We start from the raw sequence: 20187 nt of genomic DNA on the forward strand, positions 1-20187 counted from the left end.
ACACTTTTGTACAGATGTTTAAATAAAAATTCCAAATAAATGGAAAAAGTTTACGCTTTGTGTGACGTGGAAATAAAGCCCGTGGCAGTGGCTCATCCGATGCGATTTCATCGAAGTATGTTACAAATTCTTCTGGTTGTTATATTCAAACAGTTGATCTCCTGGTAACCAACTGTTGCTAAACATTATGGAACAAAAAATCCCACGCTTACCTGGTATTTGATTTCGTTGCACAATGAAACATTCGATCTACAGTTGCATTTGCAGAGACAAGATTCACCTTCGGCTGTTCAAGAAAAGAACCGGCCTTGCTATGCACCATTATTAGATCCTTGTTGTTTATTGATTTATAAATTAAATTTCTTTTCACTCCATATATGTTGACGTTTTCTGTATGCGAATTGGTGCTTTTTAAGTCAACAAGAGTTGAACTTCTACTGACTAATCTAGACAGTGCCCCGTTGATTTTAATCAATCTGGTGTAAACAAAACATCTCGTTGTGTGTGTAAAACTCATTCTATTCCATTCTGCGGCTATTCAATATTGACGCACATGTAGTTAGTTCTGCCTTGATGGGAAGAAATGTTTTGTTGGAATTCGTTTTTTTTTTTTTTTTTGCTACAATAAGTAAATTATTGATTAACACATTCAGCGCTGATTTCCCGTTCCGTTCGTCTAAACGAATATTTTACAGAAAAAGGCGAATAATAGTCGTAATTGGCATGGGTTGGTAAAAGTAATCATGAGGTTTGATAAACCATCAATTCACACGTTTTGCTAAAAATTGAGCAATACAAAAGTGCGATAGTAACTAAAACACGAGAAAAGTCGTTTTATGGACGCGAAAAAGTATTGGTCTATCTAGCTTTAGACCCATTTACGCTGGGCAAACAATACGTACACACGAATTTAATGTATTATTATCAACCTGCTAGTGACTCCATTCAAAATTAATTCATGTCTGTATTTATGTGTCTATATTGTTCGTGGGTCATGGTGAAATTCATTGTATCCAGTGCTGCAAAATGTCATGAGCATCACGAGATTTGCAACAACGAAAACAATCAACATATCAGAGGTAACTTTATGCCCATTGCTGATACTCAATGAAATTGCGTCATGACAACCCGAACGCAACGTGTGAGTGTTTAAGTCAAACCCGATACTCTGACTGACAAGCTGAGCTTAATACCGGCGCAAATCATGATTTGTTCTGGCTGTGCTGCCAAATGCCACTGTTTCAGTCACTCATGACTGAAATGAAGGCTTGATCACGTACAACACTGAGATGATCAGTGATGAGAGTCAAACAGTTGGTAAATCAATCACATTTTGATTAGAAAAATTTTTATATCTCGGACATATAATCTTGAAAAATTATGCGCAATCTTGGCGCAATCTAAAATTGTATGGAAATGACGTTTATAGCTCAGGTTTGGCTACGCGAAATGACATATGTTTTGAAAAAAATAGGCTATGAGACCATCTGGTTCCACCACCTAATCTCTGTAACTCTTTGAGTGCCAGACCATTTTTGTTTATCTTTCCCTGGAGGCCAAGCACTTTTTGAATGGGATAAAATTAACATTGGATCAGTCCAAAAACTGATTTAGTAGTCAAAGTAAATTTCATGAGCGACAAAATATGTATCACACATTGCAAATTGCACATTGACTTGTAAAGCCGTGTAATACGGTCATCTATTTTTTTATAACCAAATTTGAACGTCACTTTTGACAGGACGAGTGAAAACTTTCATGCCAAAGTGCATTAAAGATACCAGTTGGTGGAAAAGTTCCTTTAGGGGGTCGCCATAATTGAGAAAACTTACATCATTTTAAAACCGGTAACCATTGGTTTCCGAACACAAAGCATAAAAATTAGAACAAATTTCTTGATTATGAAGTGTATTTGTAAGTTAATTTCATTTTACAAAAAAAATTAGACATATCAACAAAAGAGTTGATGATTTATTTGATCAACTAATTTAAAACCATGTGAGTAAGAGTAGTGGAACTTGGGGCAAGTGTGCCACCTTAAGCATTTCAAGTTATAACTCACTAAAACGTGTTTTTCAAAAGCCGATTTCAATCTCATAACCATTTTACATCTATTTCCTCACTTATAAATGAGTTTCGCTTGAAAAACGTGCAAACAAAATTGTTTTTGAAGCGTTTTAAAAAGGGTCCAAAAAGACGTTGTTTTTTGGGCTATGGGGCAAGAGTGCCACTCGTATGGGGCAAGACGGCCACCTGGTTAAAATAACCGTATTTCTTAGATAATTGGAAATTATTATGTTTGTACCACTAGTGTATGTATTCCTACATGTATTTAGTCAACAGTGAACCCTTTTTGACCACCAACTGTACCACAATATGGTTTTTTTACTGTTCTGTTTTTCTGGCGTGGAATCCGCTCACAATAGCGCACCATTCCGCAGCACGCTACAACAAAGTTTACATTTTTGACAGCTCGCGCCTATGAAAGATGGTGGCACACTTGCCCCAAACAGAGATGGCACACTTGCCCCAAAAGTTGTAACTTTTTTGAAATTGAATTTTTCAGTGACAAAAAGAAAGTTTTTTTTCAACTAACCCCACAAAAAATTTCACGTTTTCTCAGCTATACGGTGGTGTAAATATTTTCTCGGTTGATTGTTCGCATGATTTTTGAGAGCTTATTTGGTTGGATTAAAAAATTATAATATTCTGCTCAATTTTGAAACTCAATATAAATCAGTTCAAAACAATGGGGAATATCGATTGGTCTATATGTAATTCGGCTCAGTATACCTAGTCATTGGAAAGGAACCAACTGTATACACAATTGATCATTAAGCTAAAGTTTTTAAGGAAAAATGCTAGGTGGCACTCTTGCCCCGTATGGCACACTTGCCCCAAATTCCGCTAATACTCTCACTTAAATTTCCCATGGGTCTTGTAGATCATTGAGGAATTAGGGCGGTGGCAACGCTTTTTCGCATGCGATTTTATCGGATGGCCTGTCAAATTTTTATATGGGATTTAAAAATCGACGAAATCGCACGTCCGACGTTATCTGTCAAATTCCATATAAATCTCGTCCGATAAAATCGCATCCGATGAGCGTTGCCACCGCCTTTAATGTGAAAATTGGAGAAATAAATTATTTCTATGTTGTTATCCTAGCAATATGTCAAAATGAAAATTTACAATAAATTCATGAACACGAAATAACACACTTTAAACTATGTTCTAATGTTGTAAAATTAGAAAGATAAATACATGAACAAGGCAAGAAAACGTAAATAACGATTTGAATCTTGGGCACTTTACGTCAAGTGTCGAATTGTAAAAATGCTCTAGATTCCACCACCTGATCTCTTTAATCCACCATGGCTCTAAGGGCGGTGGCAACGCTCATCGGATGCGATTTTATCGGACGTGATTTGTATGGGATTTGACAGATAACGTCGGACGTGCGATTTCGTCGTCCGACGTTATCTGTCAAATCCCATATAAAAATTTGACAGGCCATCCGATAAAATCGCATGCGAAAAAGCGTTGCCACCGCCCTCACAGGTTTTCTGGTAACTCGATAGATACACTAACCGTAGCAATAGACGATGCGCAATCTCAGATTGCGCATATATTTATCTGTCAAACGGATCGGTTTGATATATTTATATGTCAAAAAATATTTATATATCTCGGACATAAAATCTTGAAAATTTATGCGCAATCTTGGCGCAATCTGAAATTGTATGGAAATGACGTTTATAGCTCAGGGTTGGCTACGCGAAATGACATATGTTTTGATAAAACGAATATATGCGCAATCTGAGATTGCGCATCATGTATTAATACGGTAACACTCTTAAGATCTTCAGTTACAAACAGATGCGATAAAAATTAACCTTCTAAATACATACACCTTGGCATAAGCCCACATGGATATTATAGCCACTTTGATAGCAGCTTTAAAACTGTTATACAATGCAAACAGCTGTTAGGCAGAAATTTCAGCCTACGGAAAAGGGCCCATTATCTGACTTTGAGGTACCCTGGACATTTCCTGAGACCACTTCTAAGGAAAAAAAATCACTAACACTTAGACTAATAGGTCTTAAATGGCAAATTAGACAGTAAATCTTCACGAATAGATCATGTATGATGCTTCTAAAAGATTTAACAATTAAGTTATAATGAATTACAGTAATTCTTCTTTTTCTTTTGCACAACATCCGTTGTCAGTCAAGGTTTGCCTGTACCACTAATGGGCTAGGCTTTTAATGCCATGTTGATTCACCCATAGCAGCATAGGATAATCTTAAGTATGGGGACACGGTCCATTTGAGAATTGAAACCATGACGGGCATGTTGTTAAGTCGTACGAGTTGACGACTGTACCACGAGACCGGCAAAATTACAATTATCTCCTCTATACAATTACTCTATTGTTTGATTTTACTAAATTCGGACCATTAAAAGGTTTGGCCTAAATTATGTAATATGCAGATGGCTGCTTAGTACTATCGTTTTACCTCTAACCTTTAAGCCTTTCTACCTTTTACCTTTAAGTTGAAGTTGAAAGTTATACCCATTTCTGACAAATTGTACTTCAAAAAGTTCCACATATTTCAAGACCTGTTGGGCGGAAGAATATACAAAGCATTGTTATTTAGCATTGTGCCCAGCATTGTGATTTATTGCAAAAAATCGTGTAGGAGCAGTGGGAAAAAAACACCATTTTCAAGCTGCAATTGAGCTAGCGTTTTGATCAAGTACAGGTATTCCTCGATATACGCCATACTCGATATGCACGATTTCGCTCGATACACACGAAATGCATTTTAAAAAAATTATTTTTTTTGCGAAATGCGGTTTTTAAAAGGTACAAGATGGTAATCTTCAGTTGAAATCAGATTTAATAACTAATTTAATGACTAAAACCTACTACTTAAAGCAAAATTATACGAAAATTAGCTATAATTTCATTGAAAACCTCGAATTTCTACATACGCTAAAATTTGAGATACGCTATTGCCTCTGGTCCGCGTTAATAGCGTATATCGGGGAATATCTGTATATCGAGTATAGCGTATACCGGGGAATATCTGTTATCATTAATAGTCATAATTGTATTCAGAAACCATATTGAATATTGGTTTGGTTTCATTTTTTTAATATGCATATCACGCCAAAACCCGGATAGACGAATACTTGTGCGTCGTCAAACGACTTTTTTTTAGTTTTTGATGTGTTTTGATTGCTTTTGCACTATTTCAATTTGTATGCTGCCTTTATCAAACCTCATCACTTCTTTTACCGACCCATGCCTCTTGTCACCAAAATTCATTTTTTTTTAAATTCAGCTCGACGAACACTGTTAAGATACACTTTATATGCATGTAGTATAATTTAATATTTTGCTCAGTTTTCAACACTTCTCTGTGGAAAACTACCATCTGGGTGCGATGAGATTTTTATCGACCGCAATAATTCTTAGAACAAGAAATTTTACTACTTCTACGCCGTTGCTCTTCATGAGGGTAAAGTACAGTTGTTCGCAGTGTTTGTTGTTTTTCTAACAGCGAATAACAGTTCCCAGGGACAGCCACCGTCATACGTGAAAGTTCATTGGCAGTCCGTAGGGGTCGCCATCGGTCTGAATGTGTTAATCATGTTTAATCAGGAGGTTACCACCAGGACATATTTGTAACGAAAATTTTACAAAATCGAAAGTAGGAAGCAAATGCAATCATGTTAAAAATCGAGGAATATTAACAGAGTTCTGACACTCATTATCGCATGTCGTCATTATTTGTTCTTGTTTCCTTAGCACCACACGGCACCATGCGATTGAAATAACAGAGATAAGACAAATAATAAACAAAACTAATCTTTGACCTAGAATAATCAAATTGATGAGTACTGCAAACAACTGCAAAGAAATACATGAGGTTAAAGGAAAACAAAAAGTAAGGCGCCTTTGATTCAAGCTTATTTATAAGAAAAAAAAAAGTGCAAAAAACGAGACAGCCCACGAGTGTTTCTATGTTCATCAGTACATAACAGAAGCATGGTGACATTTCAAAGCGTATTCACAAGAAGGGATAAAAAATAACGTGTATAAGTAGTACTTACAATAAAACTCGCCGTAATCCTAACTATTTATCACCCCAATCCATTGAAGATTTTTTATCCACATATTCCAATTACGGATAATCCGAAAGCCACGGACTACTGAATGTTACCGTTCAAATCAAGGTGGAATATAGAAGAGGTGTCTTCTTAGCGTTTGACATGTTGCCATTTTGAGATTCAGTTTGACAACACCCAATTGACATTTTCGAGCACGAATAATCGGAAAAATTCGAGCAATTTCCCTTACCGTATTAATACATGATGCGCAATCTCAGAATGCGCATATATTCGTTTTATCAAAACATATGTCATTTCGCGTAGCCAACCCTGAGCTATAAACGTCATTTCCATACAATTTCAGATTGCGCCAAGATTGCGCATAAATTTTCAAGATTTTATGTCCGAGATATATAAATATTTTTTGACATATAAATATATCAAACCGATCCGTTTGACAGATAAATATATGCGCAATCTGAGATTGCGCATCGTCTATTGCTACGGTTAAACTGGAGCCTTACCGTATTATACGGACGTCACACGAGGCGTAAACTCGAAAAGTTTACGCTTGATTTGTATGGGAGAGCGTAAACTTCCTGTCAAAAGATTTCAGGGTTGTATGGCTGAAATTCAGTTTACGCCAAAGTTTACGCTTCGTGTGACGTCCGTATTATACGGACGTCACACGAGGCGTAAACTCAAAAAGTTTACGCTTGATTTGTATGGGATAGCGTAAACTTCCTGTCAAAAGATTTCAGGGTTGTATGGCTGAAATCCAGTTTACGCCAAAGTTTACGCTTCGTGTGACGTCCGTATTACCCAATTGACATTTTCGAGCACGAATAATCCGAAATTCGAGCAAATTCCCTTAAACTGGAGCCTTAAACTTCCCTTAAACTGCACCAGTTTAAGGGAATTTAGAAAAAGGCCTTTAAAATCAACTGTGATGTGGCTTTTTCGTTGTTTTCTTCTAGATTCGCTCGAAAATGATGTTTTCTATCGTTATAATTGGTCAGGTAGCCATTTTATACTTAAATAATATTGATTTTTTATAAAATAACGTCACACAAAATTAGCTTTTGTTTTTCATTAAAAATCGAAGCTATGTGTGTATAATGAGCTCGACGGCATCGTCAATCGATAGAAGCAAGTCTAATTTACGAACTCACCAAATTTTAGCGCTTTCAACACACTTGATCAGACACAAATCCACAATTTCAAGCGTATCGAGTACTAATCGAGCAGATATGGGAAAACAATTTCGAGCAAATGTCACTTGGGTAACCTTTAAGTTGGCAACCGGATACCCGGGTATTTTTTTCAACTTTGAACCGCTATAACTTTTGATTCATTGCTTTTATTGACCTGAAATTTTCCGTAGCCTCCCAACTTTTAATTAAGGATTTTTTGGTGCATAAGTTGTAATTTTAAACAGCCTGTAAGTATTTTATTTTGTTATTTTTTTTTAACTTTACCACGTAAGTTGGCAACCAGCATACCCGGGTATTCCATACATTTTGTATGGAGAATGACGTTTCTCTTCTTCCTCTTTTCGTATTGTGCTTATTTTCGAGTCAAATTCAAGCGATTACAAATTTCAATTTGACCGTTAGTTTTATAATAAAATGAAAAAAAAAAACTTAATGAATAAATGAAATAGAAGATAATATATGGCATTACTTGCTTACAGCATTAAAATATAGAAAGCATTGTTTACCTATGAAAATCGTTAATTTTTTGCATAAAAACGTGTGGAATACCCGGGTATGCCGGTTGCCAACTTAGGCAGCGGTCAGAACTTCGCCGCATGCGATTTTGCCGCAAGCGATTGTATGGGATTTGACGTTAATGACAGCACTTGCGAATCTGCCGCATGCCACGATGCGGCAAATCAAAATCATTTGATTTTGCCGCATCGCCGCATGCGATTTTATTTCAGATGTCAAATGCCTAAAATCATATCAATGAATGATCTATATATATAAAAATCTCGTGTCACGGTGTTTGTCGCGAGCAAACTCCGAAACGACTGGATCATTTTCAACGAAACTTTGCACACACCTTATGGTGGTATGAGAATAGGTTTTAAGACTCACATAATTTTCAGAAGTTGCACTAAACTTAATTTATTAGCAATTTTCTAACTCCCATACAAAGGACATCATTGTTGTAGTTGTATACAGCACTTTGACAGTCGGTGTGAAGCGCGGTTTACACTCGGTGTAAGGTGCGGTTTACACTCGCCTAGCGGTTTACGATGCTGTCACAAATATCCATAATGACAAAACAGAGATGGAGTACTTTAGTTTGGGAATAATGAATTTAAAAATACCTGCTATTTCGCTTTTTCCTGTTCACTGTTTGATGTTCCAAAACGAACAAATATGCTTGCTTTAATAATTGTAACATAAACATGTTTGGTTACTGATGTTAAACTCGCAAGTGTAAACAACATTTTTCGTTATGGTGTTTTTTTTTCGGTCTGCCCGGCTGCGGTCTTACCCGAGGTCAAACGATGTCTGTTTGCGGTTTGGACTTACGAACATCGTGTTTCTCGCATGGACAATTATATGTGGCATGTTCTCGCGTGGGTAAACCTTTCAATCTATACATACTAGCTAAAGACAGATTAACCAAAAATATCGTCCATTCATTAGCGCTTCGAGATTTGCATTTCGAGATTTTAGAGATTCATAGTAGTTATATGTGTGTGACAAGTATGTAATTATTTGCATGTAAATAAATCAATCTACGTAATTCTACACTGTTTTACTGTTCCAAATTATGTTCTTAAACATATTATTTGAGTAATTAACGACAATGACATCAATGAAAACAAATAAAATGAATAAAAAATTAAATGTGAATTTAAACACCTATATTTGCAACTTAACGGACTGGCAGACGAAGGCGCGAGACCGTGAGCGGTTTCGGACACTCCTGAGGCAGGCCAAGACCGCAAAGCGGTTGTAGTGCCGGATAAGTAATTTGCAACTTCAAATACTTAATCGGCAACTAATAAAATGTGGGGTAAAACTAGGTTTACCGGGCCAGCTAGTTATCTTTATAAAGATACAACAAAATATCATTATAATACCTTGAAAAGCTAGAAAATTGAGAAAACTCTTTTCTTGCCGCATGCGGCAAAATCGCATGCGGCGAAGTTCTGACCATTACCTTACGTGTGTAAATCTGGTTGCCAACTCTACGGTTAAGCTACACCAGTTTAAGGGAATTCAGAAAAAGTCCTTTAAAATCAACTGTAATACGACTTTTTCGTTACTTTCTTCTAGATTCGTTTGAAAATGATGTTTGCTGTCGTTACAGTTGGTGATGGTCCCATCCCAAGTGCCACAAATCAACTAAACGACCACTAAACGCCTTCTAAACGACTCAAGCTCTCTACCTAAACGGAATATAGAAAGACTTCGTTTAGCAGGCGGCAAACGACTCATGCATTCTAAAAATAGCAAAAAAAGCTGATGGCGCTATCTCCCAACCAGTGGAGCTTCATCGCTTGGAGGAAAGCTTTCTCATTTCCTCTGTACTGTTGTATGGTTTCGCATTGAAGTTATGCATCGCTAGAACTAGAACGGCGATACGATTGTTTAAATACTAAACTCCAATGGAAACCACCAGCACTGAAGCAAGTGAGATTTGAGTAATGGTCGTTGGTAGGCATGTGTAAAATGAACGAGAATCGCACCGTTCGAACAGTTCGGTAAAGTGCACGAACGAACGAGGTTCTTAACAAAAAGAACGACCAGGACTTTTGGAAGAAACAGACTACACCGTTCAGTGTTCGACGGCACATATAAATGTGGCAATAAAACGTGCAAAATCATATTGCTTTCTCGCTCATTCTTCGCACCGTGCGAACGGGTCGTCAGAGATCAAAATGTACCCTGTTGGTGTTGAAATCGTACCTATACAACTCAATTCCTCGAACGCCGTCGAATTTGTCCAGCAGTGTTCGATACGTGTGCTGTTGGTGTGGAAATCGTACCTATACGACTGAATTCATCGAACGCGTTCGAACGGGTGTTCGATCTGTGTTCTGTTGGTGTGTAAATCGTACCTACACAACTGAATTCATCGAACGCTTTCGATCTGATCCGTTAGTGTTCGATCTGTGTTCTGTTGGTGTATAAATCGTACCTACACAACTGAATTCATCGAACGCGTTCGAACTGGTGTTCGATCTGTGTTCTGTTGGTGTATAAATCGTACCTACACAACTGAATTCAATCGAACGCGTTCGAACTGGTGTTCGATCTGTGTTCTGTTGGTGTATAAATCGTACCTACACAACTGAATTCATCGAACGCGTTCGAACTGGTGTTCGATCTGTGTTCTGTTGGTATGGAAATTATACCTATACAATTCAATAGATCAAGCCCGTTCAAACGGATTAGTCATTGTTTGGCTCATCATGTTGATCCATATTTAAATAATTTTGTTTTTTAGAATCCTTGAGTGTGTATAAGGCATGGGGTACAATATATGCAGGAGACATTTTTGCTCGTATTAGTTTTTTACATGCTAGTTTTTAGTCGGTTTTGCGATGGATTGTGTTGAACAGACAGCTAAGTGTTTAATGTTTTTAAATTATTGGTTTCAACCGCAGAATGAGTACTTCTTTGGCTACAGTATGCGTCTATGGTGGGTAAATGAAAAAGATAACGACCGTTCTTTGTGAATAAAAACCTCATGAAACAAAGAACGAAAGAATCGTCGTTCGCGTTCGGTTCTTTTTGGTGAGCGAACTAGTTCGTTCGCGTTCGGTGAAAAGAATCGTTTTGCCCATGCCTAGTCGTTGGTGTTGATACCCACGTATCTGACCACACGACCATTTATATAGATTTTTGCTCAGCAAGTTAGAAGGCTATAAGGTCATAATAAGATGAAACTTGTCGGAAACACATTGCAAGAAAAGGATAGCAATATAATGATTAGTTTTAATACGCCATCTATTGATCAAACCAATGAAGCTGTGGAGCTTTCATTTTTTTTCTATGGATATTCAATTTTCCAGTCGTTTAAGCTTAATCTGTGGCGCTTGGGTATGTTGCAGTAGGGCGGAATGGGACATCGTCCGTTAGCCTTAGACCTCATCCCAATGGATACTGTGCAACAGCCAGGCATGATAATATTCCTCACCTATTACGAACAGTGATTACTTTGGGAAAGTACGGCACATTGCACCCCTCCCTCTCCATATATACTTTACTGTTGTTGGACGGAAAAGAAACTCGTAAGGTAAAACTGTGTCTGCACTGCACACCCACCTGAGACATCTATGAGAAGAGAGTTTATAAAAAATGAAAATTATTTTTATATTCATTTCATGAAAATGTGACTCAAATTACCGTGCAAGTTCCAAAAACAGCATACATTTTCCCTCCAACATATGCTTTCTAGCTGTGTACTTCACACGCTTGTTTATCTCCTTGTCCGTAATGCTGGTAATGCTGAGAAGCGAATGATTTCACATTAATTCTCCACTTGCTCGATGTAATCCTTTTCCCTGACACAATCTTAAACTCCTTCATGTTGGATCTTTTCACGACAACGAAAGCATATTTTTACTGGAATCTCACTTAGTCGATTTCTCCGTTGCCACAGCTATTAATTCATCATAAAATTAATAATCACAAAATAATTAAATAACTTAAAAATTACAAGCTTCAACACCAAACACCATACCATTGCACGATTGCAATCCAGTCAAATTGTAAACAAACCAGTCCAATTGTAAACAAACCATTCCAATTTGTCTGTCAAAATTTTCATTCATTTTTTTATTGGAAATCGGCCAAAACGGGCTTTTGACGTAACCTGTATAGCCGGATAAAAGGTACCCGAATAAACGGCGCTCCACTGTACAGGTGTCCCCCGATATACGACTGTATTTGGGACCGAAAAAATGTCCCAAAGCAAGGCGTAAGTCGAAATAGTCGTATGTCGAATATATGTGATTATAAAGTTTATAACTGAAATTGAAGAGTCGGAATCTAAGAAATCGTGTATTTTATTTAAAATAATGTACGATAATGTATGTCTTTTCACCAAAAGCGATATAGAAATTCAAGACCGGAGAGTTGTGGAATCAATGGAAATGTGTTTGTAACGGTTATAAGCACAGCAATTCAAAAAATATACTAATTCCGTCTCAATGACAACTTTTAACTGTCAAAATCAAAATCGTCGTATCTGCGAATCGTCGTAACTCGAGGGGGTCGTAACTCGGGGGACGCCTGTAATCAAATATGAACTACCTTAGAATCCTACCCGAACTCATAAACGCAACAACTCATAAACAGAGCAACAGTCAGAAAAAAACAACACAGAGCGTTACTACATACACCGAGAATGCTGCTGAGAAAATAACTGACAGCATGCATTTTCGGTGAGAGAATTCTCTTCGGCATACAAAGAACGATGGAGCTGAGAAAAAATTGAATTGGCAGTTTATAGCAATTGATCAATTATAGAGTGCATTTTTGCCGTCTTATAATCGTAGAAATATTATTAAAAAGTAAAAGAAACTTTTTTGACTTCATTTTAGCGATTAAAATGGATTTTTTCAACATCATTTTAAAAGTCTCATCTCGGCGCTTTTCAGAGCTTCTACACACACCAGCGTGAGAAACCGGTAGTCAATTCTCTCACAGCCATCTCTCAGCTGCAGTCTCGGTGTATGTAGAAACGCTCACAAGGTTCACAAAAAGGAACACAGAGACAAAAATAACGAATCGATAGAACAAATCAAACGACAAAAAGGAAAAAAAGAAAAGAAGGATATATAGCCTCAGTAGCTGGTCCTAAACTAAAGAGGTTCGCAGTAAAACGCTACCACGGGCTAGTAGCGGAGGGCCCAGGAAGCTGGACTCCGTATACCGAGCCGGGGTATAACCTCAAAAAGAGAAGAAGAAGATGAAGAAGGCGTCGTCCATTGATAGAAGAACGTCTAATTTACGAACACACCACATCTTGGCGCTTTCAACACGCTTGATCACACACAAATCAACGATTTCAAGCGTATCGAGTACTAATCGAGCAGATATGGGAAAACAATTTCGAGCAAATGCTACTTGGGCAGCAGTCGGTATTTGTTTACAGGCAGCAGCTGCATTATAATGTGTAAAATGCCGATTTATGGAATGTGGATGAAAATACAAATTTTTAGTGCTAAACAAATGTTTATTAAACGAAAACAATTCATTTATCATCCCAAGTGACATTTGCTCGAAATTGTTTTTCCATATCTGCTCGATTAGTACTTGATACGCCTGAAATTGTGGATTTGTGTCTGATCAAGTGTGTTGAAAGCGCTAAGATTTGATAAGTTCGTAAATTAGACTTTCTTCTATCAATAAACGATGCCGTCGAGCTCATTTTACATTCGTAGTTTGGATTTATTTATGAAAAACAAAAGCAAATTTTTTGTGACGTTATTTTATAAAAAATCGATATTATTTAAGTATAAAATGGCTACATGACAAACTATAATGATAGAAAACATCATTTCCAAGCGAGTCTAGAAGAAAACAACGAAAACGCCTTATCACAATTGATTTTAAAGGCCTTTTTCTAAATTCCCTTAAACTGGTGCAGTTTAAGGGAAGTTTAAGGCTCCAGTTTAAGGGAATTTGCTCGAATTCCCGATTATTCGTGCTCGAAAATGTCAATTGGGATATATAAATACAGTAGAGCGTCGATTATCCGGGCAGCTCGGGACCGGACGGTTGCCGGTTAATCGATTTGCACGGATAATGGTCCAAGAAATGTCAAACGCATATAAAACATATGAAATTCACTAGTTTTATTATTAATTCACCTAGAATCAATCGATTAATCGTTAGTAGAAAATTATTTTAATATAACTGTAGGTTTAACAACTGTTCATGAATAAAAATGAATTTCGAAAATACCCCTAGACACTACCGAGCTGCACAAGAAACTGGTTACCCAATTGATTATCGCTGCAAACTTTCGCCGTACGTATGAACAGCTGTCAGATTTATGCGCACGGTTAAGCCGCCCGCCGATTAATCCGTCTCCGGATAATCGACGTTCCACTGTACCAGCAACATTCGTCGCATTTGACAACTGCCGTCGATCCTGGTTTTGTGCCTTTTTCTAAAGCCTCGATGCCCAAAAGATCTACATGACGACACCTCCTTTCTACCCACTTTGGTTCAAATAAACATACAGCGAAAGGTTTTTTAAAATGACAAGGTGAAGTTGTTCAGAGCAAAATGACATTTCTCGACTTGACATAACCGTATTAATAAACGATGCGCAATCTCAGATTGCGCATATATTTATCGGTCAAATGCAAAGTGGGTTCATTATACAGGTGGGCTTATCCCGAACAAATTGACAGCCGTACTGTAGAAAAATGAAAACGAAATGACAGGAGGGGATTCGATCATTTGTTGATGTATGCGTGTGAATTCCAATGGCTGTTTTGGTTGATGTGTCGTAGTGTAGGTGAAAAACTACGTATCACAATCGAATCCCCTCCTGTCATTCGTTCGTCCAATATGGCCTTCCCGCCAAACCTATAGGCCCACCTAGTCCCTATACCCACTTTGGGTCAAATGAATCGGTTTGATCAAAGTGGGTAGAAAGGAGGTGTCGTCATGTAGAACAATTGGGCATCGAGGCTTTAGGCTGGAAATAGACGAACCGAGATCATCGCGGTACCGCGAAAATCGCGTATGACTTGAGCTGTCAATTATGTTAGGCTGGAAATAGACGAACCGAGATCATCGCGGTACCGCGAAAATCGCGTATGACTTGAGCTGTCAATTATGTTATAAAATCTGACAGATAGGCGAGATAATCGCGGTTCGTGTATGGAAACATCCGAGGTCTGGTGACGATTGAATGTGCCAAGAAGAAATATTTTTCTATCAATTTGCGAATCAAATTATTTATTTCACATAGTGTATGCAAAATAAAATACAAAACTCATTTCTCGACACGAGTTTTCACACAAATCCGCCAGAAAAAGTAAAAATAATCGGTTTGCGCTACCGCGAAAATCTCAGCAATACCGAAGTTGGGTATCTCTGCGAAACAGCAGGCGCGATTGGAGGCGCGGAAGATTTGACAGCTCTACTGTTATACAACTGTTATAAACAAGGCGCGAATTTCGCGGTACCGCGACGATCTCGGTTCGTCTATTTCCAGCCTTAGAAAAAAAGCACAAAACCAGGATTGACGGCAGTTGTCAAATTCGACGGATGTTGCTGGTATGTGGATATGATATATGAATTGTTTTCGTTTAATAAACATTTGTTTAGCACTAAAATTTTGTATTTTGCATCCACACTCCATAAATCGGCATTTTACACGTTTTGATGCAGCTGCTGCCTGTAAACAAATATCGACGGCTGTTGTCAAACTGAATCTCAAAATGGCAATATGCCAAACGCTATGAAGACACCTCCTCTATATTCCACCTTGGGTTTGATATACAGTGGAGCGCCGTTTGTTCGGGTACCTTTTATCCGGTTGTCCGTTTATCCGTGCTGTTTAAAAATGACAGTTGAATACATAGATGATATTGCGTGCTTAAGAGGATATTTGAAATAACGGTTACGAGAGCATTTTGTCATCACAAAATGCGCTATAATTCATGGCAAATTTCAAATATTCTCATCAGAAAAACATGAAGTTTATAAAACTGACTAGGAGTTACCAAAACATAATATCAATTCCAAAAACAAACCAGGATTTTGTTATAAAAACATACTTTGACTCATTATCAGTGTTATTCGACTATCCGTGCGAGGTCGTGTCCCGAAGAGCCCGGATAATCGGCGCTCCACTGTATTCGTTTTATCAAAACATATGTCATTTCACGTAGCCAACCCTGAGCTATAAACGTCATTTCCATACAATTTCAGATTGCGCCAAGATTGCGCATAAATTTTCAAGGTTATATGTTCGAGATATATAATTTTTTTTTTTGACAGATAAATATATCAAACTGATCCGTTTGACAGATAGATATATAAGCAATCTGAGATTGCACATCGTTTATTAATATGGAGATACAGCGAAAACGTTGCGCGCGACGACATTTCGCGCGGCAGAAAGTAGCTCAATTTTGCAAACAGAGTTACTCGTCTTAAACGACATATCTGCTTCATCCGAAATAATCGAATTATCAAGTTTTTTATGATAATGCCAAAAGCAAAAAAATAGATTTGAACACAATTGAACTCATTTTTTATGTTTTTAAACAAAAAGCATGCAGGTTGATTGGGCCAAATGAGCTACTTTGATCTACGCGCAGTGAAATTTTGAGATAATTTTTGTCATCTTTGGTTGTCGCTCTATGTCTATTTGAGTGGTTACACAACTATCTTCCAGTAACCGTTTAAATACACATACAGCGATAACGTCGCGCGCAACAGAAAGTAGCTCAATTTTGCAAACAGAGCACTCCCCGAGTGCCGCAAATTCACTAAACGACCACTAAACGGGTTCTAAACGACTCAAGCTCTCTACCTAAACGGAATATAGAAAGACGTCGTTTAGCAGACGGCAAACGACTCATGCATTCTAAAAATAGCAAAAAGTTGGTGGCACCATCTGTTTGTGGAATACCCAAACAGTGGAGCTTCCTCGCTTGGAGGAGAGATTTCTCATTTCCTCTGTACTGTTGTATGGTTTCGCATTGAAGTTATGCATCGCTAGAACTAGAACGGCGATACGATTGTTTAAATACTAAACTCCAATGTAAAGCACCAGCCCTGTAAGGAAGTGAGATTTGAATAATGGTCGATGGTGTTAATACCCACGTATCTGACTACACGACTATTCATGTAGATTTTTGCTCGAAAAGATTAAAGGCTATATACACACTTAAAAATATTTCACGACCTCGGTTAAAAAAACTGCCGAAATCCGTCGGCTCTTTCGATTCTTGCTGATATGTCAGTTGAAAAAACCCAGTAGCCGAAAATCAGTACCATTTAAAACTGAAATATCAGTTAAATAAAAATTTGAACCGAAACTCGGCAACACAACATGCCGAGCACATACGTTAACACAGCTGTGAACGAGCTCATCCGTCAAAATAACCGAGATTTCAGCTTTACTATTTGGATTAGGCGAGGCTCGGTATTCTATATGTCATTCGCCATTCTGTTAATCTCGTGCTAATGAAACGAAAACCTTTCGGAGTGATGTAGTGCTGTAAAATAAAAAAATGTAAAAAAAAGTGAAAATGAGTCTCTCAGCGTGAAAAAAACGAGAATCAGTAGCGTGCGATTGAGCACAGGTATAGAGCAGGGTTGGTGCTAGGAAACTCCATCAGCGCACGCAACAGGTGCTCTTCAGAGCGTCGCTCGGAGCAGTCCCTATTTAAGGATCAGATGTGGAAGCTAATCCGGTTGGTTCAACCTTTGCCAGACCGTTCAGACTCCCAGGATTCATTTCCGGTCACCTACACGAGGTAAGTATCAACACTCGATCACAAGAAATCTAAAAAGGGTTCACTCAGACTTGTTTCACTCTGCCCGCTTTACAGAACCGTGCCTGTACCAGTGCCCGCTCCTTGTCCGGCTCATTTTCCTGTACCGGTACCACATCCAAACGCTGTGCCCAATCCGGCGGTTGAATCGGCGCCTGTCCCAACGCTTAACATCACATCAAAAAAACCCATTTGTTACGCAAATAAAATCACTAAAATAAAAATAAAATGTTTTTATATTTAGCTGAAATCTCGATTTGCTCTAACCGAAAATCTCGGTTATACGTAAACGTCAAAACAAAATGACATTAACCGAGATGTCGGCAACAGAAATTTAACCGAGATCTTTGCCGAGATCTCAGTTGTGCAGATCTCGGTAAAAATTAACAGAGATTCGGCAAAATTTTTTAAGAGTGTAGGTCATGATCAGATGAAACTTGTCGAAACACATTGCAAGAAAAGGACAGCAATATAATGATAAGTTGAAATACGCCATCTTTAGAGCAAACCAATGAAACTATGGAGCTTTCGTTTTTTTATATGGTGTTATGTTTGTAACTTTTGCTACTTTATTACACGTATTATTAACATATAAAATAAATAATAAAACACAATACAGAACTGATACAACACACTTTAAAATGGTAGAAGTGCGGTGGCCGCGCACCAGCCGCACCGAGCGCCCCTGCCGAGAGCTCCTGCTCGATCGGCTCGCAAACACACTCTAACTGTGCGCTCGGCACACACTAAGCCTTGCGCTGCTTAGTGTGTGCGACAATGTGCGTGACACACTGTCGTCCCCCTGGACGTTGACCGGTGGCAGCGCAACTGCAACGGCAAGTCCAGGGGTCGGCACGGCTGCCCACAACATATGGATTTTTGATTTTCCAGTAGTTTAATCTTAATCTGTGGCGCTTGGCTCGTCTCGCGCGCCTTTTTGATTCATCCGAAATAATCGAATTATCTAGATTTTTTACAAGCCAGATCAATGCCAAACGCAAAAAATAGCTTTGAACACATTTTAATCTATTTTTGTGTGTTTTCAAATATAAAAAAAGTTTATTGACTGAGTCATATGAGCTACCTTCATCTACACGGATCGAAATTTTGAGCTATTGTTCACTGAATAACACAAAATAACACACTTTAATCCATGTTCTAATGTTTAATAAGAACCCGCAAAGTCCAAAATATATTTTTAAAGAATATTTAATCGAAAAAATTGGGTAGATAAATTATATAAACAAATTTAATAAATGTAAACAAAGTTTGAATCCTGGGGATCTTACGTCAAGTGACGAATTGTCAAAATGCACTAGAGTCCACCACCTGACCGTATTAATCAAAGTGGGTATAGGGACTAGGTGGGCTTATAGGTTTGGCGGGAAGGCCATATTGGACGAACGAATGACAGGAGGGGATTCGATTGTGATACGTAGTTTTTCACCCACACTACGACACATCATCCAAAATAGCCATTGGAATTCACACGCATACATCAACAAATGATCGAATCCCCTCCTGTCATTTCGTTTTCATTTTTCTACAGTACGGCTGTCAATTTGTTCGGGATAAGCCCACCTGTATAATAAACCCACTTTGGTATTAATACACGATGCGCAATCTCAGATTGCGCATATACAGGCGGTCCCCGAGATACACGGTTAATGGGGACCGAAAACGGCCGCAAAATACTGCGTATCTCGAATTTCCACGTAAGTCGAATCTCGTGATTTCCAGCTAAAATATCACAAATTTTCGTGTAATTTTGTAAGTAGGGGGCGGTTTTAGTCACTTTATGAATTATGTGATATGATTCTGACTGAATATAACTGTTTTAAACCTTTTGAAATAGTTTTAAACATTGGATCAAAACGGAAATTATTTGGCAATTTGCAATTGATGTGTCAAATCAGTACAATTTGCTCAAAGAATTGTCAAATTTAGAAAACCGCGTATAAGAGGTACCGTGTATCTCGGGGACCGCCTGTATTCGTTTTATCAAAACATAAGTAATTTCGCGTAGCCAACCCTGAGCTATAAACGTCATTTCCATACATTTTCAGATTGCGCCAAGATTGCGCATAAATTTTCAAGATTATATGTCCGAGGTATATACATTTTTTTTGACAGATAAATATATCAAACCGACCCGTTTGACAGATAAATATATGCGCAATCTGAGATTGCGCATCGTCTATTGCTACGGTGATATTTTTAAATCCACCTTGATATTTCACCTCATGTAGCCGCGCGGTTACTCGCAAGAGTTTAAATTTCGTGCATAATCAAATCATCAAATATTTTGTTAATATATCTCATTTTTTCTATAAAACCAATAAACACAAAAAAATGCACATAATAACAAAGAAATCTGTTTTATTTGCTAAGCTTTGTGTGCGGAAACCAATGGTTAACGGTTTTAAAATGACGTAAAGTCCTTCAACTATGGCGACCCCCCAAAGGCCCTAATCCACCACCTGATATTTTTAATCCACCTTGCTGGGTAGGGTTCCAGTTTACGCCAAAGTTTACGCATCGTGTGACGTCCGTAGGACAAAAATCAA

At 38.0% G+C, this 20187-nt stretch overlaps 1 protein-coding gene and 1 long non-coding RNA gene across 8 annotated transcripts in view; both read right to left on the bottom strand.

Moving 5' to 3' along the window:
* The window catches only part of LOC120953082 (bifunctional methylenetetrahydrofolate dehydrogenase/cyclohydrolase, mitochondrial), a 30530-nt gene extending 23132 nt beyond the window's left edge, over nt 1-7398 (bottom strand). Inside the window, exons 1-3 of one of the 5 annotated variants that reach the window (XM_040372759.2) lie at nt 6127-6257; nt 5890-5923; nt 213-565 (exon numbers count right to left, since the gene is read on the bottom strand). In XM_040372759.2, coding sequence (XP_040228693.2) covers nt 213-517 — 305 coding nt within the window. In that variant the 5' untranslated portion in view covers nt 518-565; nt 5890-5923; nt 6127-6257. Of the gene's footprint in view, nt 1-212; nt 570-5889; nt 5924-6126; nt 6259-7295 lie in introns of those variants that run through there. The other 4 variants (XM_040372758.2, XM_040372762.2, XM_049606532.1 and 1 more) reach the window with 4 other exon arrangements.
* Nucleotides 7399-10139: 2741 nt separating this feature from the next.
* Nucleotides 10140-12972, bottom strand: LOC125906685 (uncharacterized). 3 transcript variants are annotated; one of them, XR_007452052.1, is made up of 4 exons: nt 11496-11824; nt 10430-11423; nt 10285-10356; nt 10140-10204 (listed from the first exon to the last, which is right to left on the bottom strand). It is a non-coding gene; the product is annotated as an uncharacterized LOC125906685 (long non-coding RNA). The 3 variants fall into 3 exon arrangements; XR_007452051.1 differs by lacking the exon at nt 10140-10204 and adding an exon at nt 11833-12972 and having other exon boundaries at nt 10212-10356; nt 11496-11751; XR_007452050.1 differs by lacking the exon at nt 10140-10204 and having other exon boundaries at nt 10212-10356.
* Between the last annotated feature and the right edge of the window lie 7215 nt (nt 12973-20187).

The sequence above is a fragment of the Anopheles coluzzii genome, chromosome 2 (assembly GCF_943734685.1).
Source record: "Anopheles coluzzii chromosome 2, AcolN3, whole genome shotgun sequence".
NCBI classification, from domain to species: domain Eukaryota; kingdom Metazoa; phylum Arthropoda; class Insecta; order Diptera; family Culicidae; genus Anopheles; species Anopheles coluzzii.